Source organism: Acartia tonsa, chromosome 11 (genome assembly GCF_053477335.1).
Source record: "Acartia tonsa isolate MP-2025a chromosome 11, ASM5347733v1, whole genome shotgun sequence".
NCBI lineage: Eukaryota > Metazoa > Arthropoda > Copepoda > Calanoida > Acartiidae > Acartia > Acartia tonsa.
Genome location: NC_137270.1, coordinates 15,802,832 through 15,830,340, shown reverse-complemented (window position 1 = coordinate 15,830,340; position 27,509 = coordinate 15,802,832). Strand labels below are relative to the sequence as shown.

General features: G+C 32.1%; 2 protein-coding genes across 2 annotated transcripts in view; both read left to right on the top strand.

The window, feature by feature from the left end:
• Nucleotides 1-15,463, top strand: part of LOC145331903 (uncharacterized) — a 43,650-nt gene extending 28,187 nt beyond the window's left edge. Inside the window, exons 8-18 of the mRNA XM_080176776.1 lie at nt 9,864-9,943; nt 10,160-10,229; nt 10,588-10,706; nt 11,042-11,101; nt 11,265-11,327; nt 11,663-11,731; nt 12,517-12,589; nt 13,185-13,312; nt 13,924-14,021; nt 14,494-14,539; nt 14,841-15,463. Coding sequence (XP_080032902.1) covers nt 9,864-9,943; nt 10,160-10,229; nt 10,588-10,706; nt 11,042-11,101; nt 11,265-11,327; nt 11,663-11,731; nt 12,517-12,589; nt 13,185-13,312; nt 13,924-14,021; nt 14,494-14,539; nt 14,841-14,909 — 875 coding nt within the window. The 3' untranslated portion in view covers nt 14,910-15,463. The remainder of the gene's footprint in view (nt 1-9,863; nt 9,944-10,159; nt 10,230-10,587; nt 10,707-11,041; nt 11,102-11,264; nt 11,328-11,662; nt 11,732-12,516; nt 12,590-13,184; nt 13,313-13,923; nt 14,022-14,493; nt 14,540-14,840) is intronic.
• A 2,184-nt stretch (nt 15,464-17,647) lies between these two features.
• Nucleotides 17,648-23,455, top strand: LOC145332615 (uncharacterized). The gene is made up of 5 exons (XM_080177622.1): nt 17,648-17,723; nt 18,340-18,422; nt 19,163-19,258; nt 21,979-22,064; nt 22,943-23,455. The coding sequence occupies exons 2-5, from the start codon at nt 18,344-18,346 to the stop codon at nt 23,048-23,050; spliced, it is 369 nt and encodes a 122-aa protein (XP_080033748.1). The 5' UTR covers nt 17,648-17,723; nt 18,340-18,343; the 3' UTR covers nt 23,051-23,455.
• Nucleotides 23,456-27,509: the final 4,054 nt, after the last annotated feature.

Below are 27,509 nucleotides of genomic sequence, written 5' to 3'. Positions count from 1 at the left end.
GAAAAAAGTTACAATATAATTTCTCAACATTTTTCAAATTTTCTTTTAATTATTAAAAATAACCTTATTTATACAAACTTTTATATATATACATAGTGACATACCAATAGATTTTGAATTTAATAATGCAATGTACAAAAAGATACTAGCAAAATGTTTAATTATTAATTAGCTTCACAAATTGACAAAGCTTAAGCACTCTGAATAACAAATAGTTAAATGAATTTCTCATGACCGTAGTATTGTTGTTTAAACCCTTACGTAGACAATAGAGTTGTTATGTAGAGTATCATTTGCAATAGAGATAATATGTAGAGTAATAATATTTCTCATGACCGTAGTATTGTTGTTTAAACCCTTACGTAGACAATAGAGTTGTTTATGTAGAGTAACATTTGGAATAGAGATAATATGTAGAGTAATAATATTTCTCATGACCGTAGTATTGTTGTTTAAACCCTTACATAGACAATAGAGTTGTTATGTAGAGTAACATTTACAATAGAGATAATATGTAGAGTAATAATATTTCTCATGACCGTAGTATTGTTGTTTAAACCCTTACATAGACAATAGAGTTGTTTTGTGTAGAGTAACATTTGCAATAGAGATAATATGTAGAGTAATAATATTTCTCATGACCGTAGTATTGTTGTTTAAACCCTTACACAGACAATAGAGTTGTATTGTGTAGAGTAACATTTGCAATAGAGATAATATGTAGAGTAATAATATTTCTCATGACCGTAGTATTGTTGTTTAAACCATTACGTAGACAATAGAGTTGTGATGTAGAGTAGATCATTTGCAATAGAGATAATATGTAGAGTAATAATATTTCTCATGACCGTAGTATTGTTGTTTAAACACTTACATAGACAATAGAGTTGTTATGTAGAGTATCATTTGCAATAGAGATAATATGTAGAGTAATAATATTTCTCATGACCGTAGTATTGTTGTTTAAACCCTTACATAGACAATAGAGTTGTTTTGTGTAGAGTAACATTTGCAATAGAGATAATATGTAGAGTAATAATATTTCTCATGACCGTAGTATTGTTGTTTAAACCCTTACACAGACAATAGAGTTGTATTGTGTAGAGTAACATTTGCAATAGAGATAATATGTAGAGTAATAATATTTCTCATGACCGTAGTATTGTTGTTTAAACCATTACGTAGACAATAGAGTTGTGATGTAGAGTAGATCATTTGCAATAGAGATAATATGTAGAGTAATAATATTTCTCATGACCGTAGTATTGTTGTTTAAACACTTACATAGACAATAGAGTTGTTATGTAGAGTATCATTTGCAATAGAGATAATATGTAGAGTAATAATATTTCTCATGACCGTAGTATTGTTGTTTAAACCCTTACATAGACAATAGAGTTGTTTTGTGTAGAGTAACATTTGCAATAGAGATAATATGTAGAGTAATAATATTTCTCATGACCGTAGTATTGTTGTTTAAACCCTTACACAGACAATAGAGTTGTATTGTGTAGAGTAACATTTGCAATAGAGATAATATGTAGAGTAATAATATTTCTCATGACCGTAGTATTGTTGTTTAAACCATTACGTAGACAATAGAGTTGTGATGTAAAGTAGATCATTTGCAATAGAGATAATATGTAGAGTAATAATATTTCTCATGACCGTAGTATTGTTGTTTAAACACTTACATAGACAATAGAGTTGTTATGTAGAGTATCATTTGCAATAGAGATAATATGTAGAGTAATAATATTTCTCATGACCGTCCTTAGTATTGTTGTTTAAACCCTTACGTAGACAATAGAGTTGTGTTGTGTAGAGTAACAACACATTTACAATAGATATAATATGTAGAATAATAATAAAATAGGAGTATTTGTGTTTTATATTTCATTTCTTCTATAATTTAATATAACAAACTATAATTTGTTTACTTTAATACTGGCGGTTGCGCCTCTAGTATGTAGGGTATCTGTATTCAAAGGGGTATATAATTGGCAGAAAAATAACCCTAAACCATTCCAAGAATAATATCTAAAAATAAGACAGTCTAAAACCATTCTAGGATAGGTGAATCTTCCCTTAAAGGAAGAAGTCAATCAGTTCAGTGATTATTAAAATCTTAAGCTTCAAACAAAAAAACGCAACTACTTTATATGATACCAGCAGTTACGCCTCTAGAGGCCTCTAGTGGCACTTTAAATGTTTTTTTGAATAATACAATCCTATCTATCTATGTTGCATTCAAGTCTCTACGATACCTTGCAATGAGGCGTTCAAGTCTTTATAAGTAAAAAAAAAATTGTGATTTCTCTTGGGAGGGTGGTGGTACCCTTCCCCAAAATAGTTGTAAACCTTCCCGGGACCAATGAGATGGTGCCCTGTAAAGGAGAATCTTATCGGTTCAGCGGTTAGTGAGATTCTTCGGTACAAACACATAGCCTCTAATATAATAAAATAGGGCATTATAGAATTTATAAGTCTAATGAAACACACACTCTTACGAAAAAGATAAATTGTTATTTAAAGAATTTTAGCATGACAGTAAAATTCCAGCCTATGCTTATGAACCATATTTTGAAAAGCGAAGTTTTCTATAACTAGGGTCGGTCCGTCCGTTCGTGACGGATAGCTTTTTCGTTAATTTGTTTTAATTGTCCTATCGATTTTAAACTTGTATGGTGATTCGTTTAGTAGTTTGGCTCAGAAAGCGTCCATTTAAACATGCTGATTTTTAACTTTTTTAACATCAAATTTTTTGTGATTTTTTTGTCTTATGAGAATTTGTAACCATGCTTAATGAATTAAAATAAAGGAAGTAAGTAAGATACAAATGATTAGTTATTCAAACATTTACAATGACTAACAACTAATAGACCGGTAATGTACGCAATTAAGTTTTAAAGTACGATGGCAAATAAGAATCATTACATTACTATTTTGTCATAAGAATCTATTTTTTATGTACATTTAAGTATATATACCTTTCAAACCTAATTAAAAACTCTAAAATAATGTTTGGGGTCAGATGTAGAGGTCGTATTGACGTATAGGTTTCATGATTTGTTTCGAATCAATTTCGTTGTTGGTATAAGCTTAAAAACTCGAGAGAATTCCGAATTTACAAAATATGCACTATACAAAATTGGTCGTTAATGAAGCCGTCATTACACTTACAATTATATTTTGAAATGTTAATGAGAAATAACTTTGCAGTATAATAAAAGCAAGCTTAACAAGGATGACAACTTTCCTTAAAATGCATATTTGGGCACAGATATTCTCCAAAAGTATTTTAAGATATTAAGATAAATTTTTTTAAAAGGAGGAGGATAGGTGGGTCTTTTGTTTGTGTTTTACTGTAGGTTAGTATATTAGGTAGTACAGGTTTAGCCCACAACAGGTATATAAGGCCCCGCAGTGTTAGATGCACCTCAGCAAAATTAGGCATGAAGAAAGAAAAAAAACTCTTCTATTACTTTCAATTTATTTCTTATGTTCTAATAATGGAAGCTTATCTTGTAAAACTGTTTAAAAATAAAAATTAAAAAATCAAATTTATTACATATAGAGATACTCTACTTAAACTATTAATAATATGACTTGTTAATAGCTATGATATGAAATTTATAATAAAAAACTTGAAAAAAAACAGCCAAGTTGTAATTTTGAAATCATGATTCATAAAAACTAATCTTTCAGAATAATTATGAAAAGTTTTACAATAATTTTATTATCAAATTATGCACGAGATCTTTTTACTTCATTAGTGAAAATTAATGTTTTATCTTAAACATAAAATTTTTCTAGTAAAATGTTTTGTTTTAAGATAACATTTATATGGTTTTCCTTCAAATGCTTAGTCGAGCACGTACACCATCTCCCGAATTTTATAAATATGTTGTTGTTTTGGCTGCTCATAGTCAGTTTCCGGTCCGGGTAGTCATCAGTGGGGTGAGGGGGGGGGGCGTGGGCTTATGGTGGGGGCTCTGGAGGGGGGCGTTGGAGGGGAGGAAGGCTGGTGAAACTTGGATGGGAGGAGAGGAAGGCAGCTACATGGGTGGGATTTTGCCAGAGGTCCATAGGAGTAAGATTTGTAGGATTATTTGGGCATGAAAAGAGGTGCTGGACTGTTTCTGGGGTAGGATTAACAGGACAGGATGGGCAGTTGGGGGTAAGAGAAGCGTTGATGGAATGGAGGTAGCTTTGGAGTTTAGGACAATAGTTGGATCTTAATTGGGAGAGGATGGTTCTGTAGTGCCTGGGGAGTTGGATTTCGGAGGGGTTGATGTCAGGGGGAGCTTGATTAAGGACAGGATTAGGGGGGTAAGAATTTATGGCTTGGGTGACAGCTGAGGTATGGAGTCTGGAGATTGTGGATTTGTAGTTTGTGGGAAGGAGGGTGTTGTCGGGGGAAAGAAAAGGTTGGAGAGTAGGAAGGAACATGGATTGAAGGGTGGATTTTTTGGATCTAGGGCCAGGGGGGGTTGTGACGTTGTGGAAGGATGGGTGGGAGGGGCGGAGGGAGGAGGCCAGGTATTGGGAACAAAGAAGGGAAAGGTGGTTCCGTACTGGTAGGATTTTGGTTTCTTGGTGGAGGTGGCTGATGGGAGATTTTTTAGTGGAACCAGTACAGATGCGGAGGGCTTGGTTTTGGAGGACTTGGAGTTTGTCAATGTTGTTTTTGGAGGTGTTAGGGAACCAAACAGGACAGGCATAGGTGGTGATGGGGCGGAGGAGGGTGTTGTAGGTGGTGAGGAGAGTCTCCTTCTGGTGGCCCCATTTGGTGCCAGCCAGACATTTGAGGATTCTAAGGCGGGAGGAAATTTTTGAGGAAATGGTGGAGACATGGGAACTGAAATTGAAAAAGGTGTCAAAGGTAACTCCAAGGATTTTAGGGGTTTTCTCAAGGGGAAGGGTGGAGCCGTTGATTTGGACTTGAGGATGAAGGTTGGATTGGTGCTTGCGGTCAGAAGTGAAGAGGGTGACAGTGGATTTGTTGGGAGCTATGGAGAGGCCGTTGGTGGAGGCCCAGTCAGCGATTGAGGAGAGGTGGGAGTTGATGGATTCAACTGACTGGGGGATGTTAGGGGAGGAGTGGAAGGAGTTAAGGTCGTCGGCATATGAGGAGGTGTGGGCAGGGGGAATGTGGGGGGCATCTGCTATGTAGAAGTTGAAGAGGACTGGGGAGATAACAGAGCCTTGGGGGACGCCAGTGTGGACAATTTTAGGAGAGGCATTGGTGTTTTGATAGGAACAGAAAGCCATCCTGCCACGCAAGTAGCAGGATAGCCATCTAATGATGTTGGGATGAAGGTTGGAGGAGGAGATTTTTTGGAGAAGGAGGTGGATGGGAATGCAGTCAAATGCTTTGGAAAGGTCGATGGAGGCAACAGTTGTGCGGCTGGGGGGGAGGTTTTGATTGAAGCCATTGGCAATGGTGGTGGAAAGGTTGAGGAGGGAGGAGGTGGTGGAGTGGAGGGGTTTAAAGCCGTGTTGTGAGGGGTGGGTGGAGAGGGATTGTTTAAGGTAGGGGAGGAGTAGGCGTTCAAGGACTTTTGCTGCAGGACAGAGGAGGGAGATTGGGCGGTAGGAGGTGGAAAGGTCAGGGGGTTTACCAGGTTTGAGGAGGGCAATGATTTTGGATAGTTTCCAAATGGCAGGGATGTTGGCAGCGGAGATGGAGAGGTTGAAAAGTTTAGTGAGGTAGGAGATGCCATTTGGACCAAGGTGTTTAAGGTGAAGGATGTTAAGGTTGTCGGGGCCAAGTGCAGAGGAATTGGAGGAATTTTTAATTGCTTCAAGGACAAGGGCAGGGGTAAAAGGTTGGAAGTTTCTGTTGAGGTGGTTGCGGCGGCGGATTTTACGGATAATTTTTCTGGAGAAAGGGTTGGAAGTATGACGGGAGACAGAGGTGAATTGACTGGTGAAGGATTCGGCAATGTGGAGGTGGGAGGTGTGGACTTTGTTGTTGTTGAAGGAAATGGGTTGGTTGGAGGGAGGGGAGTTGTTTTTGCCGGAAAGGGACTTGAGGAGGGACCAGAATTTGGAAGGATTTGTTCTATGGTCGGATTTGGAAAGGGTTTCTTGCCATTTTTTGTTGGAATGTTGGTTTACTATTGAGGAGATTTGGTCATTAAGGATTTGAATTTGAGGATCATGGGGGTTGGTTTCTCTTAAGGAGTCTCTTTGCTGGATAAGGGGTTTAGCAGACTGAGGGAGGGTAGGGTTGGAATTTTTGATGAAGCCAGCAGGAACAGTGTGTTTGGAGGCAGTTTGGAGGATTTGGCGGAAAGTGGCTTCACCTTGGGAGCAGGAGGAAGGGTCAGGAAGGTCTTCAAAAAGGGTTTCAGTTTCTAGGGTAAAGGTGTCCCAGTCTGCTTTATAAAATATACTAATAAGGGGGGGGTTTGTTTGTTAGTATTTTACTTAAGATTAGGTGAATTATAACAGGATAGCCCCGCAGGGTTAGGGACCAGCAGGTTTATGCCCTTTTGGGTTAGGAGCCCTCGGATCGGTGAGGCATAATTAAAAAAAACTACACCTCTCCCTAGTTTTCATTTTTTAAATTCACTTCTTTTTTTCTCGCAATTTGAGGAAAGCAACTAACGTTGATTATAGATATTTTGACATACATATAACACGATTTTTTCTTGTCATGATAGCGATAAAATATATAGTTAAAGATATCTTGAAGTATTACTTTTCGTCATTTGCCCTCAAAACTTTATGTCACTGTAATATTATAACTATACGCTGCTCCCTTAGCATGTAGGTGCTCTGTTTTTAACGCGGTAAGATAGGGGGCAAAATAGCCTAAAACCATCCCAAGGCTTAAATCTAAGAATAAAATCACCTATAACCATCTCGGTATCGATAGAAAACTTCAGACAAAAAAAACCTTACTAATTATATCATAAAATTAATGCATCATAATAAATTGCCTTGTATCGTATTATAGACAGCTTTCCGCAGATATTAAATGAAAAACTATGAGATTTAAAACAGTTTTAATGATTTTTATTTTAATATTCTGTAATACTATGTTATACAAAAAATTTCAGTATGGCTGATAACCGGCTCTAATCCAGCGGATATTAATCAGTTCCAAAGCCATAATTTATAACCTGTAAATGTACAATTAAAAACACCCAAATAATACTTTTAATTTTAAGAATTTAAAGACATGATTTACATAAAAGATCTAATCTAAATTAATTTAATTACATGAAAAAAAAATTCCAATTAAATTCCGTAAAATGAAGGAGTAAATCACGTTTTCATTTTTTTGGAATTTTTTAATCTTTATGTTTCAACAATATGACGAATATTTTACAATAAACATAGCAATGCTATATCAGTAAATTAAGGTCTATCCGTCTGTTCGAACGTCCATAAACGACAAGTGAAAATAAAACACAGTGCAGTGATAGCTTTATTGCTGCCGCTTGCCATAGAGGGGTGTTTAAACCCCACTACCCCATTACCCCTTTTATATATCATAGCAATTGTTTTTGGACAATATATTTTCTGTACTACAGTTTACTTTTCTTTTAAAATATACTATAATAACCGATTAATATCCGCTGGAATAGAGCTGGTTCTCAGCCATACTGAAAAATCATGTACAATCATTTTATTACAGACAACTTTCGACGAATAATGAAATCAAAATCATAAAATTAAAACCAGTTTTGTTATCCCAGGCCTTTGGACCCTTGGGGCTACCAAAACTGGTTTTAATCTTATATTTTTTTCTCATTTTAATATTCGAAGAATTCTGTCTATAATACATTGTGATAAATAACTATATAAATATTTTGCTAGTTTTATAAGTAAAAAAATTACAGAATTGTTCGACCTCAAAAAATGTAGACATTTCTATCAATCTGAAATTTCTCGGCTTTTTTCTAGCTGACGATACTCATCAAAATATTGACATTTGATCTTGAAATAATTGAAATTTAGAGCACAGAGATGGGTTTATGAAAGATGAATGCCGCGTTTATTCAACATTTTTTAGACATTGATTGATTGAACGAAGACGATAGGATTTCAACAGAGTATATAACTTAAGAATTCAAAATTTTAAAATTATTATTTTAGCCATTTGTATAATGTCTAATACAGCTCTAAAAAGATGCATTATTAAATATGCAGCAAAAATGGATTAAAGATATTTTGTTTTTCTTCTATGAAGGCCGTACCAACAAATGCGAAATAATTAAATAAATAGTTGTTACAGTTGAATTTCGCGAAATGAAAAAACGCGGCATTCATCTTTCAAAAACCCATCTCTGTAGAATAGCAAACTTTAGATGATTAGACTTTACCTTAATTCAAACTTGTTTTTGAAAAGTGATAGTTTTTCAAAAATGCTTTATAATTGTATGGTAGTAAGTCTGTCCAGCGTGTTTAAAACACAGAACCCGTGTGTTTATGTTTTACTTTAGGTTAGGTTAAGTTTAAAGTTAGGTCATAATATTATATTGAGTACAATGAGGCCCCGGAAGGTTTAGTGCACACTGCAGTTGTTAAGCATAAAAGAAGAAGAAACTAACCCCTCCCCCTTATTTTACTTTATTCTTAATAAAGGTGGATGGAAAGTTTATATGCTCGCAAGGCACTTTGATGGAAAGTACCAAATACACTTTCTTTATAATTTTTTAAGTAAAAGTTATATGTTTTAGTTAAAAACCATTTAGAAATAATATACAATCCTAACTGTCCTATATCAGCAGACGGACGACGTTAATTAAACATAGTTAAATTAGCTTTATTGATTTCATTCAATAAAATGATTTTGTAAAAAATTGATGTCGAATATACGACATACGTGGATATATTGACAGGGGAAAATTTGTCTTCAGTTTAGGTTGCTGACATGGACCTCAATTATTGGTCAGTTCGTTAATCCAATAGAAGAGGAGTGGATTTTTTAAAGGAGATGGATGGGGTTATCTTATTTTAGCCAGCTGTCAATATCATTTTATCAGAGTACATGATTATCTGGTGTAACATCCAAGTAATAATATATCGATTTTTGTTAATTGATGTATATAAAAAATATAATTATTTTACTTTATAAGGAAATTCACCTAATATATGTATTATGTATGTTAAGATATACAGAAAATCACTAGGTTTTCAAAACTTATATTTTGATTAATGTGTTAATGTCTAGTCGTCTAAATGATTCTTTGAATTTTAAATATTTGCAGTTTAAATAGTGTAGCAACTCTATATAATTAAGATTTACCGCTATATCAATAGTTCTTTTATACAGAAGCGACATAGGAGTTCTGGGGTGGGTGTAATGTCGTTTTTAATTCCCTCAAACATTGAAGCCCCTTATTTTACCCCCTTTAAAATCAAAAAAGATACATTAGATTAACCCCTCATTTCTTTAAAATCCCACAATTTACTCCCCTCATAAAAAAGCTTGGACGTCACTTCAGAGCGTCAGAGAAGGTCAAAAATAAGTGCAAAGAAAATCTTATATGATTTTAGGAAGCTACTTTGTATTTACTATATTTACTAGCGAAGCTACTCTATAATAATCTATGTTTGCCAGTCCGTCTTTAATATTATTGGGGGGGGGGGGAGTGGCTTGCTATTGGCTGCTATTTAAGATTAGACTGCTGATTTTTATACCCAGCATACTAATTACTTGGTCCGTCGGTAATGCTACACAATACTTTTATTAGTTACTATTTATTTAACTTTAAGGTTTCGTGATTTTTAATTGCTAATTTGACATATCTTATTTATGAAAAATAAACATCTGCTTTGTAACTCATGATATTTTTGTTGCTTCGCTTCTTATGGATGTTGTCATCTTTGTTATTAATTTTTAGAAGGGTCCTTTACAAATGTGTACGAAGATACTCCAAACTTTGACCAGTATAACTTTCCTAACAGAGCTACTTCCTATAAGGTAATCTAATCATTTTTTTATATCTAAAAAAAATATTTTTTTAAAATGAGTTGCACCTGTTTTTGGGCCTAAGGATTTTTACTTTTAATGTCTCTTTATCTAACACAACAATGAATTTTCCTTTTTTTAGATTTAGATAGACCAACCAAATAGCATTACTTAAAGAGTTAATTTGCAACTATACAAACATGCCATACATACAATTAATAATTTTAGGTTGTATCAGGAGGATGGGCTTTCTATTCTGAGCCTAATTACCAAGGAAAAGTTCATTATCAGCTTCCAGGTAAAGTATTCTAGATTTTTGGGTGCTTTCCCTCAAAGTACATATATAGTAAGGAATAACCCCTCCCTCCTCCTTATATTTTTAAATAGATTTAAATCTTATGGGTTTGTTTTCGTTTATTTATGTTTTATGTCAGGTTAGGTTAGATTATATTGGGTATAGTTTAGCTCTGCATGGCTACAGCATGCACCACGGGTAAAGGCCCCGCATAGGTTTGGCATAAAAACCCCTCTCCCTATAATTAAAGGTTACTTGATGAAAATCACTAGCTAATGAAATACAAACTCTAACAATTTCAATTGATTATTTTGATTGTTATTGTATGTACTTTGTAACAACTAATTAATTCTTCTTTTAGGAAACTGTATCAGTAATGACCCTCCAGTACCAACAGAAGAAATATACAAACAATATTCTGCCCAGTTTGGATCCTGTAGGCCAATCAGAAACCTTCTTTATAGAACCTGTATTATGAAGGTTAGTTTTAACCAATCATTAATCGTTTTGATTATGATTTACCAATAGGATTTCTTGTAAGATGTAGTTTGACCAATATCTTATCAGTTTGGATCTCGTAGGCCAATCAGAAACCTTCTTTGTAAAACTTGAATTATAAAAGTTAGTTTTAACCAATCATAAATAGTTTTTTATTATAATTTACCAATAGGAAGTCTTCTAGGATGTAGTTTGGACAATTAAAAACATTCTTTACGGAACATGTATTATTAGGGTTGGTTTTAACCAATCACAAATAGTTTATAGTTAATTGACCTATAGAAAGTCTTCTTAAATTCTGCTATATTGTTTTGTAGGTTGATGTTCAATGGGATAAGAAACACTTAGATGTTGAAAAAGAACTGGCATTTGAAAAGGTAACAGTTTTTTGAATGAACATCAGCAGTGGCGGTTTTTTCTTGACAAAACATAAATATTTCAAAACAAGATAAGAAATGAAAATTAACGCAGAAAAAATAATTTCCCAGGTATTGTTAGGTTGTTAATGATTTAAAAAGAATTCTATTTTGATGTTTATAGGACATGGCAAATGATACATTTGAGGCGATTCCTTGTGATTCTGAGTGGGAGCCAGCAATGCAGGTTAACATTTAAGTTAAATTTTAATTTGCTATTTTGGAATAACTTTACAACTTAACAGAGTTATGTGTTTCATCTTATAAAGTAAAAGAATCTCTGTCTTCTGTCTGTCAATTTGTCTGTCTGTACCAAAGGATCTTGGAGGAAGGTAAAAAATGTAATTTATTTTCTCACTTTAAAACTAAAATTAATAATAGTCGGGATTAATAAAATTTGGTTATCGAATTCTCCCTTTTTCCTCAAGTGCCCCTAGATGCCTCTGTGGGGGTGTAGACGCTAATATTTTAGAAAGAAATTAATAACACCATGCCACCTTTACATAAGAATATCTGTTTTAGTTTGAGACAGGTGTGAATGCCAAGTTCTCTCTAGATATTATTCAAAATCTTCCTGGTGTATATGTCAAGGTAAAAATTGGATAATTTTCACCATTTAAATTCTTAACAGGGCTCCTCAACTGCGCCTCAGCAACGCATAGGCTTAAAATCTTAACGCTTGTGTAAAAAAAAACGAAAGATGGACTGTCTGTTTAGGAATAGATTTAGACATCCAGCTGCATTTTAAAGTTATATGACGATTTCACGTGGCTGACGAGCACTGATGATTAACACCTGTTTAAGCTGATTTTACCTTTCTATCAATTAAAATTTGATGCCTATGATCCTAAGGACCTATAAAACAATGGTCTTCAACAAGTGTTAATATATGAGTTAGTCACATTTTAAAACTTGTTTTATTTTCAAAAAGGACCAGTAAATAATTTCCAGGTGTTCTATGAAGTAATTAGGTGTCTGTTTGTAACAATGGGTGTTTGTCTGAAATTTGCGTATCTTGACCATTTTCTTTCAAACTTATTTCAATTTTGATCCTCAGTATGTTCTTAAATATCATCTTTTTGTTTCACATATATCTTGGATAAAGAATATGTGGATATTGTGACATGGGAATTTTTGTCGTCAATTTAGGTTGTTAATATAGTCTTTAGCTATTGGTCCATACGTCCTCCATGGTCAGGGGATGTGATGGGATGGGGGGTATCGTTATATTAGCCAGCCAGGAAAACATTTTATCAGAGTGTGCGAGAATATCTCACAATATCCACTTATTCTATATCCATTTATATTTATTACTAAGTTTGTTGAAAGATTTTTAAAGTTTTTTTTTTGTAATGAAATATTGTTAATTTATTTAGGGAACCCATTTTTTTATTCCCTCTCCAGAACCAATGGAAATTCCATTCAAAGACGACCCTTCCATTTTTACAGGTAAAATTATGTTTCCATAAAATTCTGGTTAATTACTTGTTTGGGATGGGATTCTCCTTCGTTTTCAAGTGATCATCTACAGAAGCCAGAACATCATCCGCTTGTAATGGGATTCGATACTCTAATGCCTACAATAAGATTTCAAAAAAAAACATCAAACAGACAACCGACGTTTTTAATGGCACGACTTTTGTCTAATAGTCCCAACAGTGCATGACAATGAGTTGCACCTGTTTATGGGCCAAAGCATTTCATCTGCTCCAACTATTAGCCACGTGGGTTCTATTTTTAACGTCTCTGATATGACGAAGTTTGGACTAGACACCTCCCTGACAGCATTTACACTAACTAGCAGATACGCCCCTAGCATCTAGTGGCTCTATATTCAAAGGGGAGAGATGAAAAGCCTAAAACCTTCCCAAGACTTAAAATAAGATAGCCTTAAAACATCACAAGACAAATATTAAGCTTAACTGAAATAAAAAGCCCAATCGGTTCAGCAGTTTTTGAGATCTTAAGCTTCAGTACATAAAGCCTTACTACTTTATATAATAGGATGCCTTGGTTAGTTCTGAATGACATATGTATTTTGTAGGTGCTGAGTTCAATGAAATTCTGTCGACATGTTTTGTAATGACAACAGAAAAGGATGCAGTAAAAAATCTCAAGAAATTAACAACAGTTCAACTACCAAAATTCTTGGAGGGTAAAGCTAAAGCAAAGGTAAAATTAATTTTTTAGTTTAACTTTGAAACCGATTAATATCTGCTGGATTAGAACCGATTCTCCAGGAAACTCATGTATAGCATCGGTTTACTCACAATTTTTTCTCGTATATTAAAATTAAAAGTAATGCCAGCTTTTTTAGCCCAACCCTTCGGTGTTTTGTAGCTAACAAAACTGGTTTTAATCTTATAATTCTTTATTTTAATCTCCGCGAAAAGCTGTATGTAATACAATAGGATAAATGTCAATTCTCTATCCTCTCTTTCTCCATTTTTATCTATATCTTTCTTTTCATCCTTTATTTGTTGTGTCCTTTTATCTATTTCTTTTTTCTTTCTCATTTCTTTACTCCACTCAGAATACACTAAAATGTACACTAAGCAAATCAATAATATCCCTAAAAACGTTGAATTTTTGGTCTAGACTTTTGTGAGATCTTAACATAAAAATAGGCAGGCGAATTTTCTTTCTGTTTCTCTACCAAATTATCTTCTTTTCTGTCTTATTATTGTACTTGTCTACCCGTTACTTTGTTTTCTAATTATCTTTTGATTTGTTTCCCATTTTAAAAGATATTATGAATTATTTTGATTTTGTATTATTTTTAGGTTAAAGTTTACACGATGAGATACAAGATAACAGTGCCCTGTAGACTAGCCCTCAAAGTTGGTTTTCTACCTAACTTTGATATTGGCTCTGAACAATGGTAAGTGGATTAGGCAATGAATTTATTATTACGTTGATCTTACACCAGATTATCATGTAATCTAATAAAATGTAATTTGTAGCTGGCTAAAATAACAATCCCCCCATCCATCATCTTTACCCCTTACAATCCTCTACTATTGGACAAACGAACTGACCAATAATTGATGTCCATGTTAGCAAACTAAAATGACGACAATTTTTGTCCTGTCATAATATCCACGTATTATCTAATTCCATTAGTAAAGCATATCCGCAAATATTTAAAATTAAATTAGAGATCAAATATTATCTTTTAATCATTTTAATAGCACTACTAAAAGCAACTGAGAAATTGTTAAAAATTTAAACTTAACATTTTTTTATAAGAATTATAGTACAGAAATTACATTTTTACGATTTTAAATATCGTCTTGATTTGAGAACTAATATAAAAATAGGATTTATATAATTGTATTAAATTAATATTTCAGGACTGATTCGGCAATGCTCTACATTGAAGATAAAACATTCTTGAAGGTGTTTTTAGTAGCAATGCTATTCTAAAATTAGGGCCGGTCTGTTCTTCCGTTATGGATAACTCCGTTAATTCAGGCATTTTCTCATGCTCCTATCAAACAATATAATGCAGAAAGTGGGTGTAGTAGGGTTTCTACACCTCCTAAGAAATTCAAATGGGGAAGAACTGCCTTCCCATTGCTTTTTGCTTTGCCTCTCAAGAAATACTCCCCCCCCCCCCCTCCCTCTGTACACGCTACTGTATTAAACATTAAATTTCCTGGAAAATATATTTTTAAAAATCTTATCAATTTTTGTTTAGGTTGAGGTAAAGACAGAATCTACCAACATTGCAAGAAAGGCCTCCAGAATGAGAACCAACGGCTTTTAGACTGACATTCACACATCTTTAATTATAGAACAGCATCACTTCTTTTCAATGCAAATGGCCTAAGTATAAAAAATAATAATTCCAGTTAAGAAAATTATTACACTGCACAATGAAAACTGTCTTTTTACTCTTTTTTAGTATTTTATGTACTAGATTTGAAATGTATTTCTGAACGATTTTTTACTGTTTTCAAGGACCTTTAATTTTAATAGAAGTAATATCTTCAGCTGCAAGAAAATAAAAAAGAAAAAAATTTCATTATTTAATCCTAAAAAGAATTTTAAGATTTGAACCAACTAGCTTAATTCATAATTCCTTACATGTAAAAAATTTTAATTTATTTTCTTGAATATTCCATTAATGAATCATATTTTTCAGTTTCATGAAAATAAAATATTATTATTTTTAAATGTTAAATGTTTAGATAGAAAAGTAGGTTAATACTGTATTTGTCTTATATTATATTTTTGATCTAATATTTTTGTAGACAATTAAAAATATTTTAAAAATTGTACTCAATTCTTATAGATTGTAAATAAATTCTTAGATTTTAATGTTTTTTAGTAACTATAATTTGGTAAGTCTAAAACAAGGATGACAGCATCCATAAAAGCGATGCTCTAAAATCAGAAGGAAGGAAAAACTAAAAATAAATAGAAGAATGTCAGAATTTATTAATCAGAATATTAATTTTTAAGTCTAAACAAACTGTACATAAATTTGTTGCAAAATTGAGTAAATGCAGGATACAGTAATAGGGTATACATACTTTTCTAGGCCTTGATTTAAGAGTTGCTTCGCTTATAATGTTGTACCTTCCTAGGAATCATTATTCTAAAAATCAGATGGATAGGACAATTGTATCATACAAAAAGTAAAAAATCTGTATGTTTCAAATGGACTTTCTGGTAACGATCATAGAGTTGCTACGCTTTCTAAATCGTATCTAACCATTGCCAGGAAGGAATTATCAAAGTTCCAAAACGATAGGACAATTCTAACTTGTCTAAATTGTCGAAAACAGCTTTTCTTTCAATTTTTTTGTGACTGTCATTTTCTCCTTAAGATTGATGGCTGATATTTATAGAGTGTTATCAGACACTACACTTGGTTTGTTAACAGGGATGAGACAATGGCTGATAAAATGATGTAATAGCTCAATGATTATACACAAAATCATCCCTTCTGTTGATTATACTTAGTGGTTGAAACGTTTAGACACTCAAGTTAATAAACCAACCAATCAAAATTCAATAAAAGTCCCCAAAGTTGTTGGGCCAACAAATAAGAAAATTTATTATAAAACTTTGGGGACTGTTGTATTAAAAAGCCCATTGTCCTCTCTTTCTCTCTGCTTAATTTACTCGCAATCTTATGAGATTTAAAATAAGTTCTGTTATAGTGAGAAAGAAAGAGAGAGAGACAGAGAGAGAGAGAAAGAAAGAGAAAGAGTATGAGAAAGATAAATAAGAGAGTAGTTAGTTAAAGGGTTAGAGGAAACGGAAGTGAGAAAAAAAGAGAGAAAGACAGAGAGAGACAGAGAGAGAGAGAGTGAGAGAGAGTGAAAGAGAGTGAAAGAGAGACAGAGAGAAAGAGAGGTAGATAGATAGATAGAAATTTCTAAAAGCTAACTCTACTTTAGATAAAATTAATACAGGTTTCAGAGATTTCTCCAAACCCAAATCCCAACCCCCAATTTCCTCTCAAGCCCCAGGAAATATAAAATCTCCGAGAGACCAATTAAGAGGATCCGTATTTCTCTCCTCAAATCTCGGCACCGTCAACTTTATTGTGACTTAGAGCAAGTTAAATTGGTTAATCCGCCGGGCTTTATGCGGAGATGGCTAGGTTGGGGGGATGGGTATGGAGATAAAGGGCTAGTTTGGGTACCCACTGCGAGAATTGGGGTAAAGTGATGGTTTTGTCAGTTAGAAGTACGAACATTTTTATGCCGTCGAAATTTATGTGGTTTCATTTGTGATATGTTTATTATTAAAAGATTTTTTGGGTAATTTCTAAAAATATTGACATTATATTTTTTGTGACACATTAAAACCTGTATTATCAAAAACTTTAGACTTTAAGTGTTTTTTATTGAAAATTTAAAATTCTATGGATTTTTTAAATTGCCGCCAAAATTCTCCCATTTACAATATCTAAACATAAAAAAGGGTTGATTTTGTTTCTCATAATTAGAAATAGAAACCAATCTATCTTCCATGATATTATCCAGTAAAGTTGTAATAGTGTTTAGTGATATAATTTGTCCTTGTTTTTAGTGGCGAAGCTGCTCTGTAATTCAAAACAAAGTCGGAATGGATAAACGTCATTTTCTCGGCTTCTATTTCCGATAGACGTCGTTCAAAAAGATATCTGTGTCTATAAATGAAAGGAGAAGTAACTTTCTTATTAATTTTTCACATATTAAAAATAAATCTCCCATTGTTTTAAGTGTTCATGTAAATGAAAAGACAAGAAGATTTTAAGTTTCTCATATTTTAGCACATTTTGTCTGATTTCAAAAATATTAAGGATATTTACATTAGTAGAACATATGTTTTAGATGTTCTAATAAAGGTTGTTAAATTGTAAATAAAAGACTTTATTGCAATATCAAATTTGCTTCTGAAATCATTCTAGTCAATTCATATGCTTCATCTTTTTTTTTTAAATGTCCTTCACTACTCATGAATATTGTCATCTCTTTGTAATATTTGTTTGTAATTTTGTTACCTTTTCAGAGAATATATTTAATGGCAAAAGAATGGTCATAACATGTAGAAGGTTAATTTACACATGATGAAAATACATCAGGTACTCTAGTTTTTTTTACCAGTGCAGCTATTCTATTATTAACGTCTTTATTATGCCTGACCTTCTGTCATTAGCAGCACTTGTTCGCTTTGACCCTCTTCTTTTTCTGAAGCAAACAAAAATGCTCCAAAATTTTAGATTTAATGCCCAGATGTTTTGATAATATTGTCAATTAATGTGTTACTGGCCTTTTTTCATTTAAGTAATTCGATCCTTCTTATTAATATATTTGTTCTTGTTAAATTAATTATCAAAATTAGTTTTCTGTCTGAGGGTTTTTTGTCTTCTGGGGCTTAAGATCTTAAAAACTAACTAATGAATCGATGGAACCATATCGGTTGAGGGGTTAGCGAGATCTTTAGCTACACACAGCCATCGTGTTACTTAATATAATAAATTATCGTATGCCAGCTACTTCATAATTAGGTATATCCGTATAATTATATGTTGCGGCCTAAAATACTTTAAATGACGAGTTTTCATGGATTTTTTTAAATTTTCTTATTGGAGTTTATTATATTCTACGACTTAATTGATTTAGATTTACAGTTCGGTCTTTTTTATTAAAGATTTTGATACCTTTTAGTGCATTTTAATGATATAATTAAAATTTTAGGAAGATGTATGTACAGCCTTTGGTTTCTGCGATCCAAGCAATCTTTATAATCATCATTACTTTTTCAATCTTGTTACAGACAGGTTAGATAATGTTAATAGCAGCAAAGCTACGCTATAGTTGTATGCCCTTCTGTCTGTCTTTCGATATAGGTTGACCTAATTGTAATTCCAAATTCAAAGAAATCTAACTTTTTTAAAGATTTCAAATTTTAAATTTCATTCCCTTAGAGATATTATTTTTCTATAATGAGAAAAAAATATATTCCTATTTTTAAATTCTTTACAAGTTTACTTGTTTATAGTTTTTCAGTAGAAGCCTGTTAAGGGGGGAAGGGGGGTTGTTTAAGGACTGGTCCCCTAGGGAGCTGTATTCACTCCCCTAAGTTTTGACACCCCCCATCTGCATGCCTCTGTTTGACTATTATATCCTTTTCTATTATTCTCTTTCTGTTTTTTTTTTATTTCTTCTTTCTCTTAGTTTTATTGGCCGTATATTTTACTGGTAATTTTAAAAAGCTTCGCTAGTATTGGACGTAATCATCTTTATATTCAACGTAACCGGCTGTGTATAGTTCTTATAAACAATCTTATTGTTCATTTGTTAAACTATCATTCAAATATGAGGAAATAGTTATTAATCGCATCGTATTATGGACAGCTTTCCGCGGAAATTAAAATGTTAAATTTTAAATTATAAGATTAAAATTAGTTTTGTTAGGCCTGGGCTAATAATTTTTTTTGATGATGGAATGTTATGATTTTTCTTTTAATATTTGTGGAACACTGCTGTAATTCGATGCTATATCTGTGAATATATTTAGTAGATGGACTGGAATGTTATTCTGAGATAACTGGAGATCAGTATGGCCGCTGCAAAGAAAGAGAAGGGTATCGAACCTGCTTTACAAAATATTCAAGTATGAAATTTTTAACGATAGGGGTGGTTTTGTCATCTTAGCAAGGCTCGGCAGCCGCGCATAAGCCTCACATTTAAACCCACTAGTGTGCAGAATAAAAATGGTGGATTGTCTGTTTTAGAATTGGTTTAGACATCCAGCTGAATTTTTAAGTTATAATATGAAGATTTTACTAAGGATATGCGACTGCCGAGCCCTGGATCTTAGATTATTTTGTCTGTTTAGGGTGCTTATCTGATAGTTCTAATATTTAGTAAATTTACCTATGTTAGAAAGTCTTGCCAATTGCATATCTTGCACGGTAATTTCTGTAACAATAAAGTATAATCTTGAAAGCGTAGCGTCCGATTAGTCAAAGTGAATATTATCATATTTTTGTTTGTCAGTTTTAAAAAATATATGGTCTTTTTAAAGTTGAATTTTAAAAAAAATATTTTTAAGAATTGTACCATTATTTCAAGTTATTCAGTGACACCATTTACAATAAATGAAGGGTATATTGCATATTCATATTATTTTTGAAATATCACTTCAACATAATTAAAGTCTTATTTTTATTAACGGAGCTACACTATGAATCACTCTGTCTGTATGTCAGTCCGTAACGCTATGGGAGAAATGCATTGTTGCGGAGCCAGAGCCGGGAACCGTGGAGCCATATATTGCTGGAGCCGGAGCCGGGAACCGTGAAGCCATATTTTGCTGGAGCTGGAGCCGTTATTTTCGGTAAAAAACGGCTCCTGCTCCGGACTAGATAAATAATGAGATTTTTAATAAATTATAATTTGGTAACTCTGTTTTATCATGTGCAAATGCCCCTATTAAGTTGTTCAAGTCCATTTTTATCAAAAATTGAACTTTTAAAACCTTCAAAAGTCAAAAATAGACATGGGGGAAAAAATATGTCAAGTTTTTTCTTGATTTTAGGTCGAAGCCAGAGCCGCACCAAAATCAAACGGCTCCGTAACGCTGGGGAAATGTGATTTTCTCGTCTGCTATTTTATAAAAGTTTATATATGTATGTTATATTATACTAGCGACTTCGCCCCTAGCCTCTAGGAGCTTTGCCCCAAGAGGTTTAAAAGAAATTTTTTTTTTATTTTTTTTTGGGGGGGGGGGGATTTTTTTTGGGGGGGGGTAGTCGACCCTACTATTTTAATTTTAGTTTTAAAAAGAAAAAAAAATTTTGGAGGGGGGGATTTTTCATTTTTTGGGGGGGTTGGGGGTGTCCCACCCTCCAATAAAATAATTATAAACTTTCCCGGGACCTATGAGAAGCTACCCTGTAAAGGAGAACCCGATCGGTTCAGCGGTTAGCGAGATCCTTCGCTACAAACAAACAGAGAGACAAACAAACATCGTTCTACTTTGTATTATAGATTTGTTAAACCTTCCCTTTTCTAAGAGCATCCAGTATACAACTTGCATGATCCGTCTGTTCGTATTACAAATGAAGTTTACATATTTTTATGAGGGTTTCGTGATTTTCTATAAATCTTCTTCCCCTCTTTTTCTTTGATGAACATTTGTTAATAACTCACTTTGTCCGTATGTTCATCAATGATTATTTTGAGCTTCGATGCTGTTGGATGTTATCAAACTTTTTTTGTCATTTTTTATCCTTTCTTTTCAATGGACAAACTTTATTGTAAACTGTATTTTAGCGGAAACTATGGGACACCATACAAAGGATAGTAGATGAAAATTTGCATATAAATCAGAATATTTTCGGGGCAATAGAATGCAAGGGGTTGTAAAACAATATTTTAGCACACGGTGTCAAAGGTTATTTTATAAAAGTGTGATTAGATCACAGTAACAACCTGTGACAGATGTAAATTATGATGTGATTCTACAATTTTAAACCTACCAGATATTTTAATATCAGTCGAATATAATATAACATGGGTCATGCCAATTTATATATTTTCATTTTATTTCAAAGTTCCATACTTAATATGATTTAAAAGACTTTAAAATCCATAAAAATAACTTTGCGTTAACATTTAAATAACATCACCCTTAAAAATAGGTAGATAGATAAATAGATAGATAAGTAAATAGATAGATAGATAGATAAATAAGTCAATACGATGTGCACACCCTTGTTTAGATAGAAAGATAGATAAAACATACGTGAATATGATATATATATATCTTGACAAATCTTTTTCCAATGCTTCTCAGAATACAAACCATTTTTTTCCTTACGGTATAGACATACAATAAAATCTGCTGTAAATATTATTTTATTCTTTGTCAATTTTCTCGATGCTTTTCTATATTAGGGATCATTCTGTAAGTCAGTAAGTCAAAACGCCACTAAGACTTTTTAGATATGTAAGATTAATCCTGTTTCGGAAAAATTCTACAATGCACAGGACTATGTTACTCAATTTTATGAGTAAAGGTGAAAATAAATATACAACTATTCAGCTACTCTAAAAATTAATTGTTTATTAATAGTTATTTCTCGCATCGTATTATAAACGTCTTTCCGCGGATATAGAATGTACAATTACAAGATTAAAACTAGTTTTTTTAGCCCCGAGGTGCCGAAGGCACCGGCTAAAAAACTAGTTTTAATCTTATGAATGTACATTTTTATATTTGTAGAAAGCTGGATATAATACGATGCTAGACATAGTTTTTTCGTATCGATGAGAACCGGTTCCTATCCACCGGATTCATATGAATACGAGAAATATTTTTATTTTTAGATGGTGAGATATCTGGGAGGGGGTGTGCAACTAAAGATACAATATTTTCTCTCCACTGTGAAAACCATGTCATGAAAGGCATTCAGGTATAATATTCATTCGTAGATTTTTTTACCTTTCAAAATTATATGACTAGACTCTAGCTTTAAAACATTTTAAATACAAGATATTCACAAAATGAATAATATATATCGCATACTTATTGGATATTGTGACAGGGCAATCTTTGTCAGCTAGCTATAACCAACAAGCGAATTAATTATTTAAGCCTATTTCACCATATTTGCTTAAAACTTGTTTTTTGGGAGATTCAATTGTTAGCATCAAAACTGTCATATTAGGGTAATCGATATAATATTACACGGATATTGCACCAGATTTTTATGTACTTTAATAAAATTATTCTCCTAGCTGGCTAAAATACGATACCCCATTTACATCCTTTACCCCATTCCATTAATCATGATGCTGTCAACATAAAATCTTCTAATTTTTTTGAACAGTCCTTTTTTATTCATACAGACTTTTGTCTGCAATAATATAATTTTTTTGTTTACAAATAAAGCACAATATTTACAAAATGCCGCGATTTATCTATTGTTTCCCAATGGTGAAATACCAATTTTGCCCCCCAACGACAGCTGAAAAAGGCAATTTAATAAAGGTTGCGTTATTTTGCCCCCCAAATCAATTTTATAATTAATTTGCTTGTTGGTTATACCTTATTTCTGAATCTTTGTGGTCAATTCAGATATTGGTCAATACGTTCCTCCTTGGTCAGGGGAGGGGATGTGGCAAGATCAAACGGGTGTGGGGGGGGGGGTACATCGATATATATATTAGCCAGCTGGAAGAAATATTTTATCAGGGTTTACGAGAATCTATCATAATATCCACTTATTCTATATCCATTTATACTTACATGTTTTTCCTTAACTAAATACAACTTTTTTATGTATTTCAGGAAAGATTTTGTTACTGCTCCTCACGCCTCTGCAATGGCTCAGGGGGTACTATTGAAACTTTATTTATACCAATACTTATCACTTCTTTGATAACATTATTAACATGAGACTAATCCTTAAAAATATATGTAATTTACAAGAGTCTAATTCTTAAAATATTTAGTTGTTAATTATTTTTTGCAGTTAAACATTTTCAAACCTTATTTATACCATGAGACTAATCCTTAAAAAATGTTATTTGGTTAAAATGAGTCAATTACTTAAATTATTGTGTTTGCCAATTAGTTCTTTAAGGTCATTTTCAAACCTTATTTATTTCTTCTTTAATGCCTCTATTAACATGAGACTAGTCCTTAAAAAATACATGTTATTTTGTTAAAATGAGCCTATTACTTAAATTATTGTGTTTGCCAATTAGTTATGTAGGGATATTTTCAAACTTTATATTTATTAACATGAGACTAATCCTTAAAGATATTTCGTAATATTGCTAACATGAGTTTATTACTTAAATTATTGTGTGTGCCAATTAGTTCAAAAGGACATTTTCAAACCTTTTTTATTCCAATAATTATTACTTCCTAATTATTTGTTTATTTAAAACTTATCCTTAAAAATAAATATAATTTTGTTTTCATGAGTCTCTTACTCAAAATATTTAGTTTGTCAATTAGCTCTTTAAGGATATTTTAAACCTTACTTATTTCAATACTTTGTAAATTTAATAACATGAGACTAATCCTTAAAAATACAAGTTATTTTGTTAAAATCAGTCTATTACTTAATTTATTGTGTTTGACAATTAGTTCTTTAAGAACCTTCTTAACCAGCTTATTTATAGCAATATTTATTACTGGTTTAATAACTTTGTTAACTTAAGAGTAATACTTAACAAGATATCCGTAATTTTATAACATGAGTCTATTACTTAAATGATTGTGTTTTCCAATTAGTTGTTTAAGGATATTTTCAAACTTTATTAATACCAATACTTATTAATTCTTTAAAAACTTTGCTAACATGAGACTAATTCTTTTTAAAAAATTAACATGAGTGTATGTGTGAACTTGTTCTTGCAGTACAAATAACCTCTTTAATATCTCTGTTAACATAAGACTAATCCTTTAAAAAATCTATGTAATTTTGTTAACACGAGTCTATTTCTTAAAATATTTAGTTTGTTAGTTGTTTCTTACTGTTTTACATTTTAAAACCTTATTCATCTCATTATTATTATGTTACATCTTTAAAGCCTTTCTTAACATCAGATTAATCCTTAAAAATATTACGTAATATTGCCAACATGAGTTTATACTTTCAATATTTTGTTATGTTTAGTTTGTTAATTACCCCATTCATTAAACTCTGAAAAAATGTATTACTCCCAAAAATAATCATTATTTTAAAATCTTTCTTTAAAGTAGACTGAACCATAAGATATTTTAATTTCTCGTATTCATACGAATCCGGTAGATAAGAACCGGTTCTCATCAATACGAAAAAAACTATGTCTAGCATCGTATTATATCCAGCTTTCTACGAATATAAAAACTGGTTTTAATCTTATAATTGTACATAATATATCCGCGGAAAGCTGTTTATAATACGATGTAAGAAATAACTATTATGTCACTTATTTATTTCGTAATGTGATCTTATTTTTAAAAAATGCTAAATGAATATTTATATTAGATTCGTTTTTATCCTGTATGCTTATTAATTTAATAAATTTGCTTTACCAAAAAATTATATTTGATTTATTATAATTGTTGTTTTTTTAAAGAAATAAATATTTGTAAAACTGGATTTTAAAAGTTTAAATTAATAAAAATAAAATGAAATTAAACATAAATTATTTATTTTATTTTATAATAAATCACTTTTATTGGCCTTAATGTCTGTCCGTCAAATTGTATTTTTCTCTGCTGTCGTGAAAGATATCTGTTGTAATATCCTTGAATAGATTTACATGAGTACAATAACCCAATTCTGTTCTAAGTTCTTGTAAATAAAGAAAAAGTTTTATCTTTGATACCTATGGAAGTAGTAATCCTTGTTTCATCATTGTGTACCGAAGGATCCCACTAACCAAAATATTTTTTTCTTTATAGTGTCCTGGGAAGGTTTATAGTTATTTTGTGCGAGAGTACTACGACTACTACCACTCTTCCCAGAGAAATATAATCGTAATTTTTAAAACATTTTCTTTTTAATAATGAATTTAATAATTGAGGGTTGACTCCCCCCCCCCCTCCCCCTTCTCTAGAAGCCTCAGGGGAGAGTTATTTTTCTGCTGTAATGGATTACAGTGAAATAGGGCAATTTCATTTCGAAACAATTATCCCTTTCCATGATAAGAATTAAGACAAATAATGTATGCATGTGTGTACACATTTGCAGGGATTTAGGGATAAGACAATTAATTGTTTGAGAAAAGAAACTATGTTTTAATGCTTATTTTAGGTTAGGTTGATTAAGTAAAAGTATTGAGAGGGCAGGGGTTAAATAACAGTATGTTTACGGGATGGGGACCCTGTCGACTCTCAATTGGGTCTTTTAATATTAGCCATCAGTCGGAAATATTAACACAGCCAAGTCGCTACAAAGATCAGAAAGCTATTTGCTAGCAGACGAAAAAAAGTCTCCACCATTGGAATCCCAAATGGATAGTATCTTATAAGGGCCACCTGACAACATCCATAAAAGCGAAGCACTGAAACGGTAGGACAAACGGACATTACCATTTGTATAGTGTCAGAACTAAATAATCAGAATATAAATGTATAAGAGTCAAACCAAAATTGTAAGTAAATTTGTTGAAAAACTGCTGGATACAGGATAATGTTTATGGACATACTTATATTTTTAGGACTTGATTACAGAGTTGCTTTGCTTATAACATTATACTTTGTTGTCCCAGTAATTAATATACCAAAAATCAGATCAATCGGATGATTAGATCACATGAAAATTTGTTGTTAAAAAAGTAAAAAAGTTGACTTGTTTAAAATGGACGTACGGACATTCTGGTAATGATTATTGAGTTGCTACGCTTTTTAAATCGTACCTAACTTCTAAAGGAATCACCATGAAAAGTTTGAAATCGATAAGACATTTCTAACATGCCTAAGTTAACGAAAAAAGCTATCCGTTATGGACGGACCGACCCTTATATAGAAAAGCTTCGCTTAAAAAAAAAAATAATAATAATGGGGAAGAGCCGGATTTGGTGTTCTCAAACATATTCAGTAGTTTAAAAAATAATTTCAAAAATAACAGATGACAAAACTGTCATCTAAAAATAATATAGTTATTGCTGATACATTTTCTAACAACCAATAATTTTAGACCCATTGCCTTATTCCTAAATCCCTAATATATACATGCGTATGTAGATATATATTTGTGTTTAGGCTAATTACCAGAAAATAGATTATTTTGTCCTTTTTTCCCTTGGTATAGAATCTATAGATAAGTAAGTGTTTATGCAATGCAGATAAAAATTAGCCATAGACGTCCAAGGGTGGTTGTAAAGAAGTGTATATCCCCCCCCCAAAAAAAAACGAAAGAATTCCTCATTTTAACCCCCTCAAATTTTAAAACTCTTCATTTATCCCCCTCAAAATAAAAATCTTGGACGTCCCTGACTGTAGCGTAAATAGTGATTTACGCCATTTTTGCCTGGTTGAGTCAGGACCACACAGAGTCATAATAAAGACGGTAAAGTTGAACCCATTGCTACTATGTCAGATGCCTCCCTAATACGAAGATTAAGGCAAAATGTTTTGGATAAAAGTTTTTAAATTTATCCCTCTTAAAAGGCACTATAAATACGTCAATCGGGATACTCTAGCCAATTTTTTAAAAATTATACCCCCTTTTTTATAGGCACTGTAAAGAGCTTCTTGTATTGTCTGTTAAAAAGTAAAGATGAATAAAACAATAGAAGTGCTAATTTAAGTTTTTGTTGTTTTTTTACCTTACAGGTCTAAAATAACTATAATAATTAGTGTAATGTACAAGATGCATATACTACAGTGTGGGTATATTACAGATAGAACATTTACTAGGGTATAGAATAGTGTAAAATAAAATTATTTTACTATGGTGTGATTTATATTACATATAAAATATTTACAAAAGGATAAGTATATCCACTATGATATAGAATAGTGTAATATACAAGATGCATATAATATGATGCGAATTTATTACAACAAAAATATAAAATAAGTTTGAGTTTATCTACTCTAGTATAGAATAGCGTAAAGTACAAAAAAGCATATATTTTGATGTTGGCATATTACAGCTATAATATAAAACAAGAATAATTACATCCACTATGGTATAGTATTGTGCACTAATTTATACATTTCATACATGCTATACAAGGTTTATGTCTACTAATACTATTTAACTTCATTAATCTATAACCTGTTCTGCACCCACCACCCTCCGTAATTAAAAATAAATAAATATTTATCAGCTAACAAAGGCATAATTTACGCATAAGAATTAAAAATCTTCAAAATAACTGCTGTAATATTTTGCTACTCTATTCCCGAC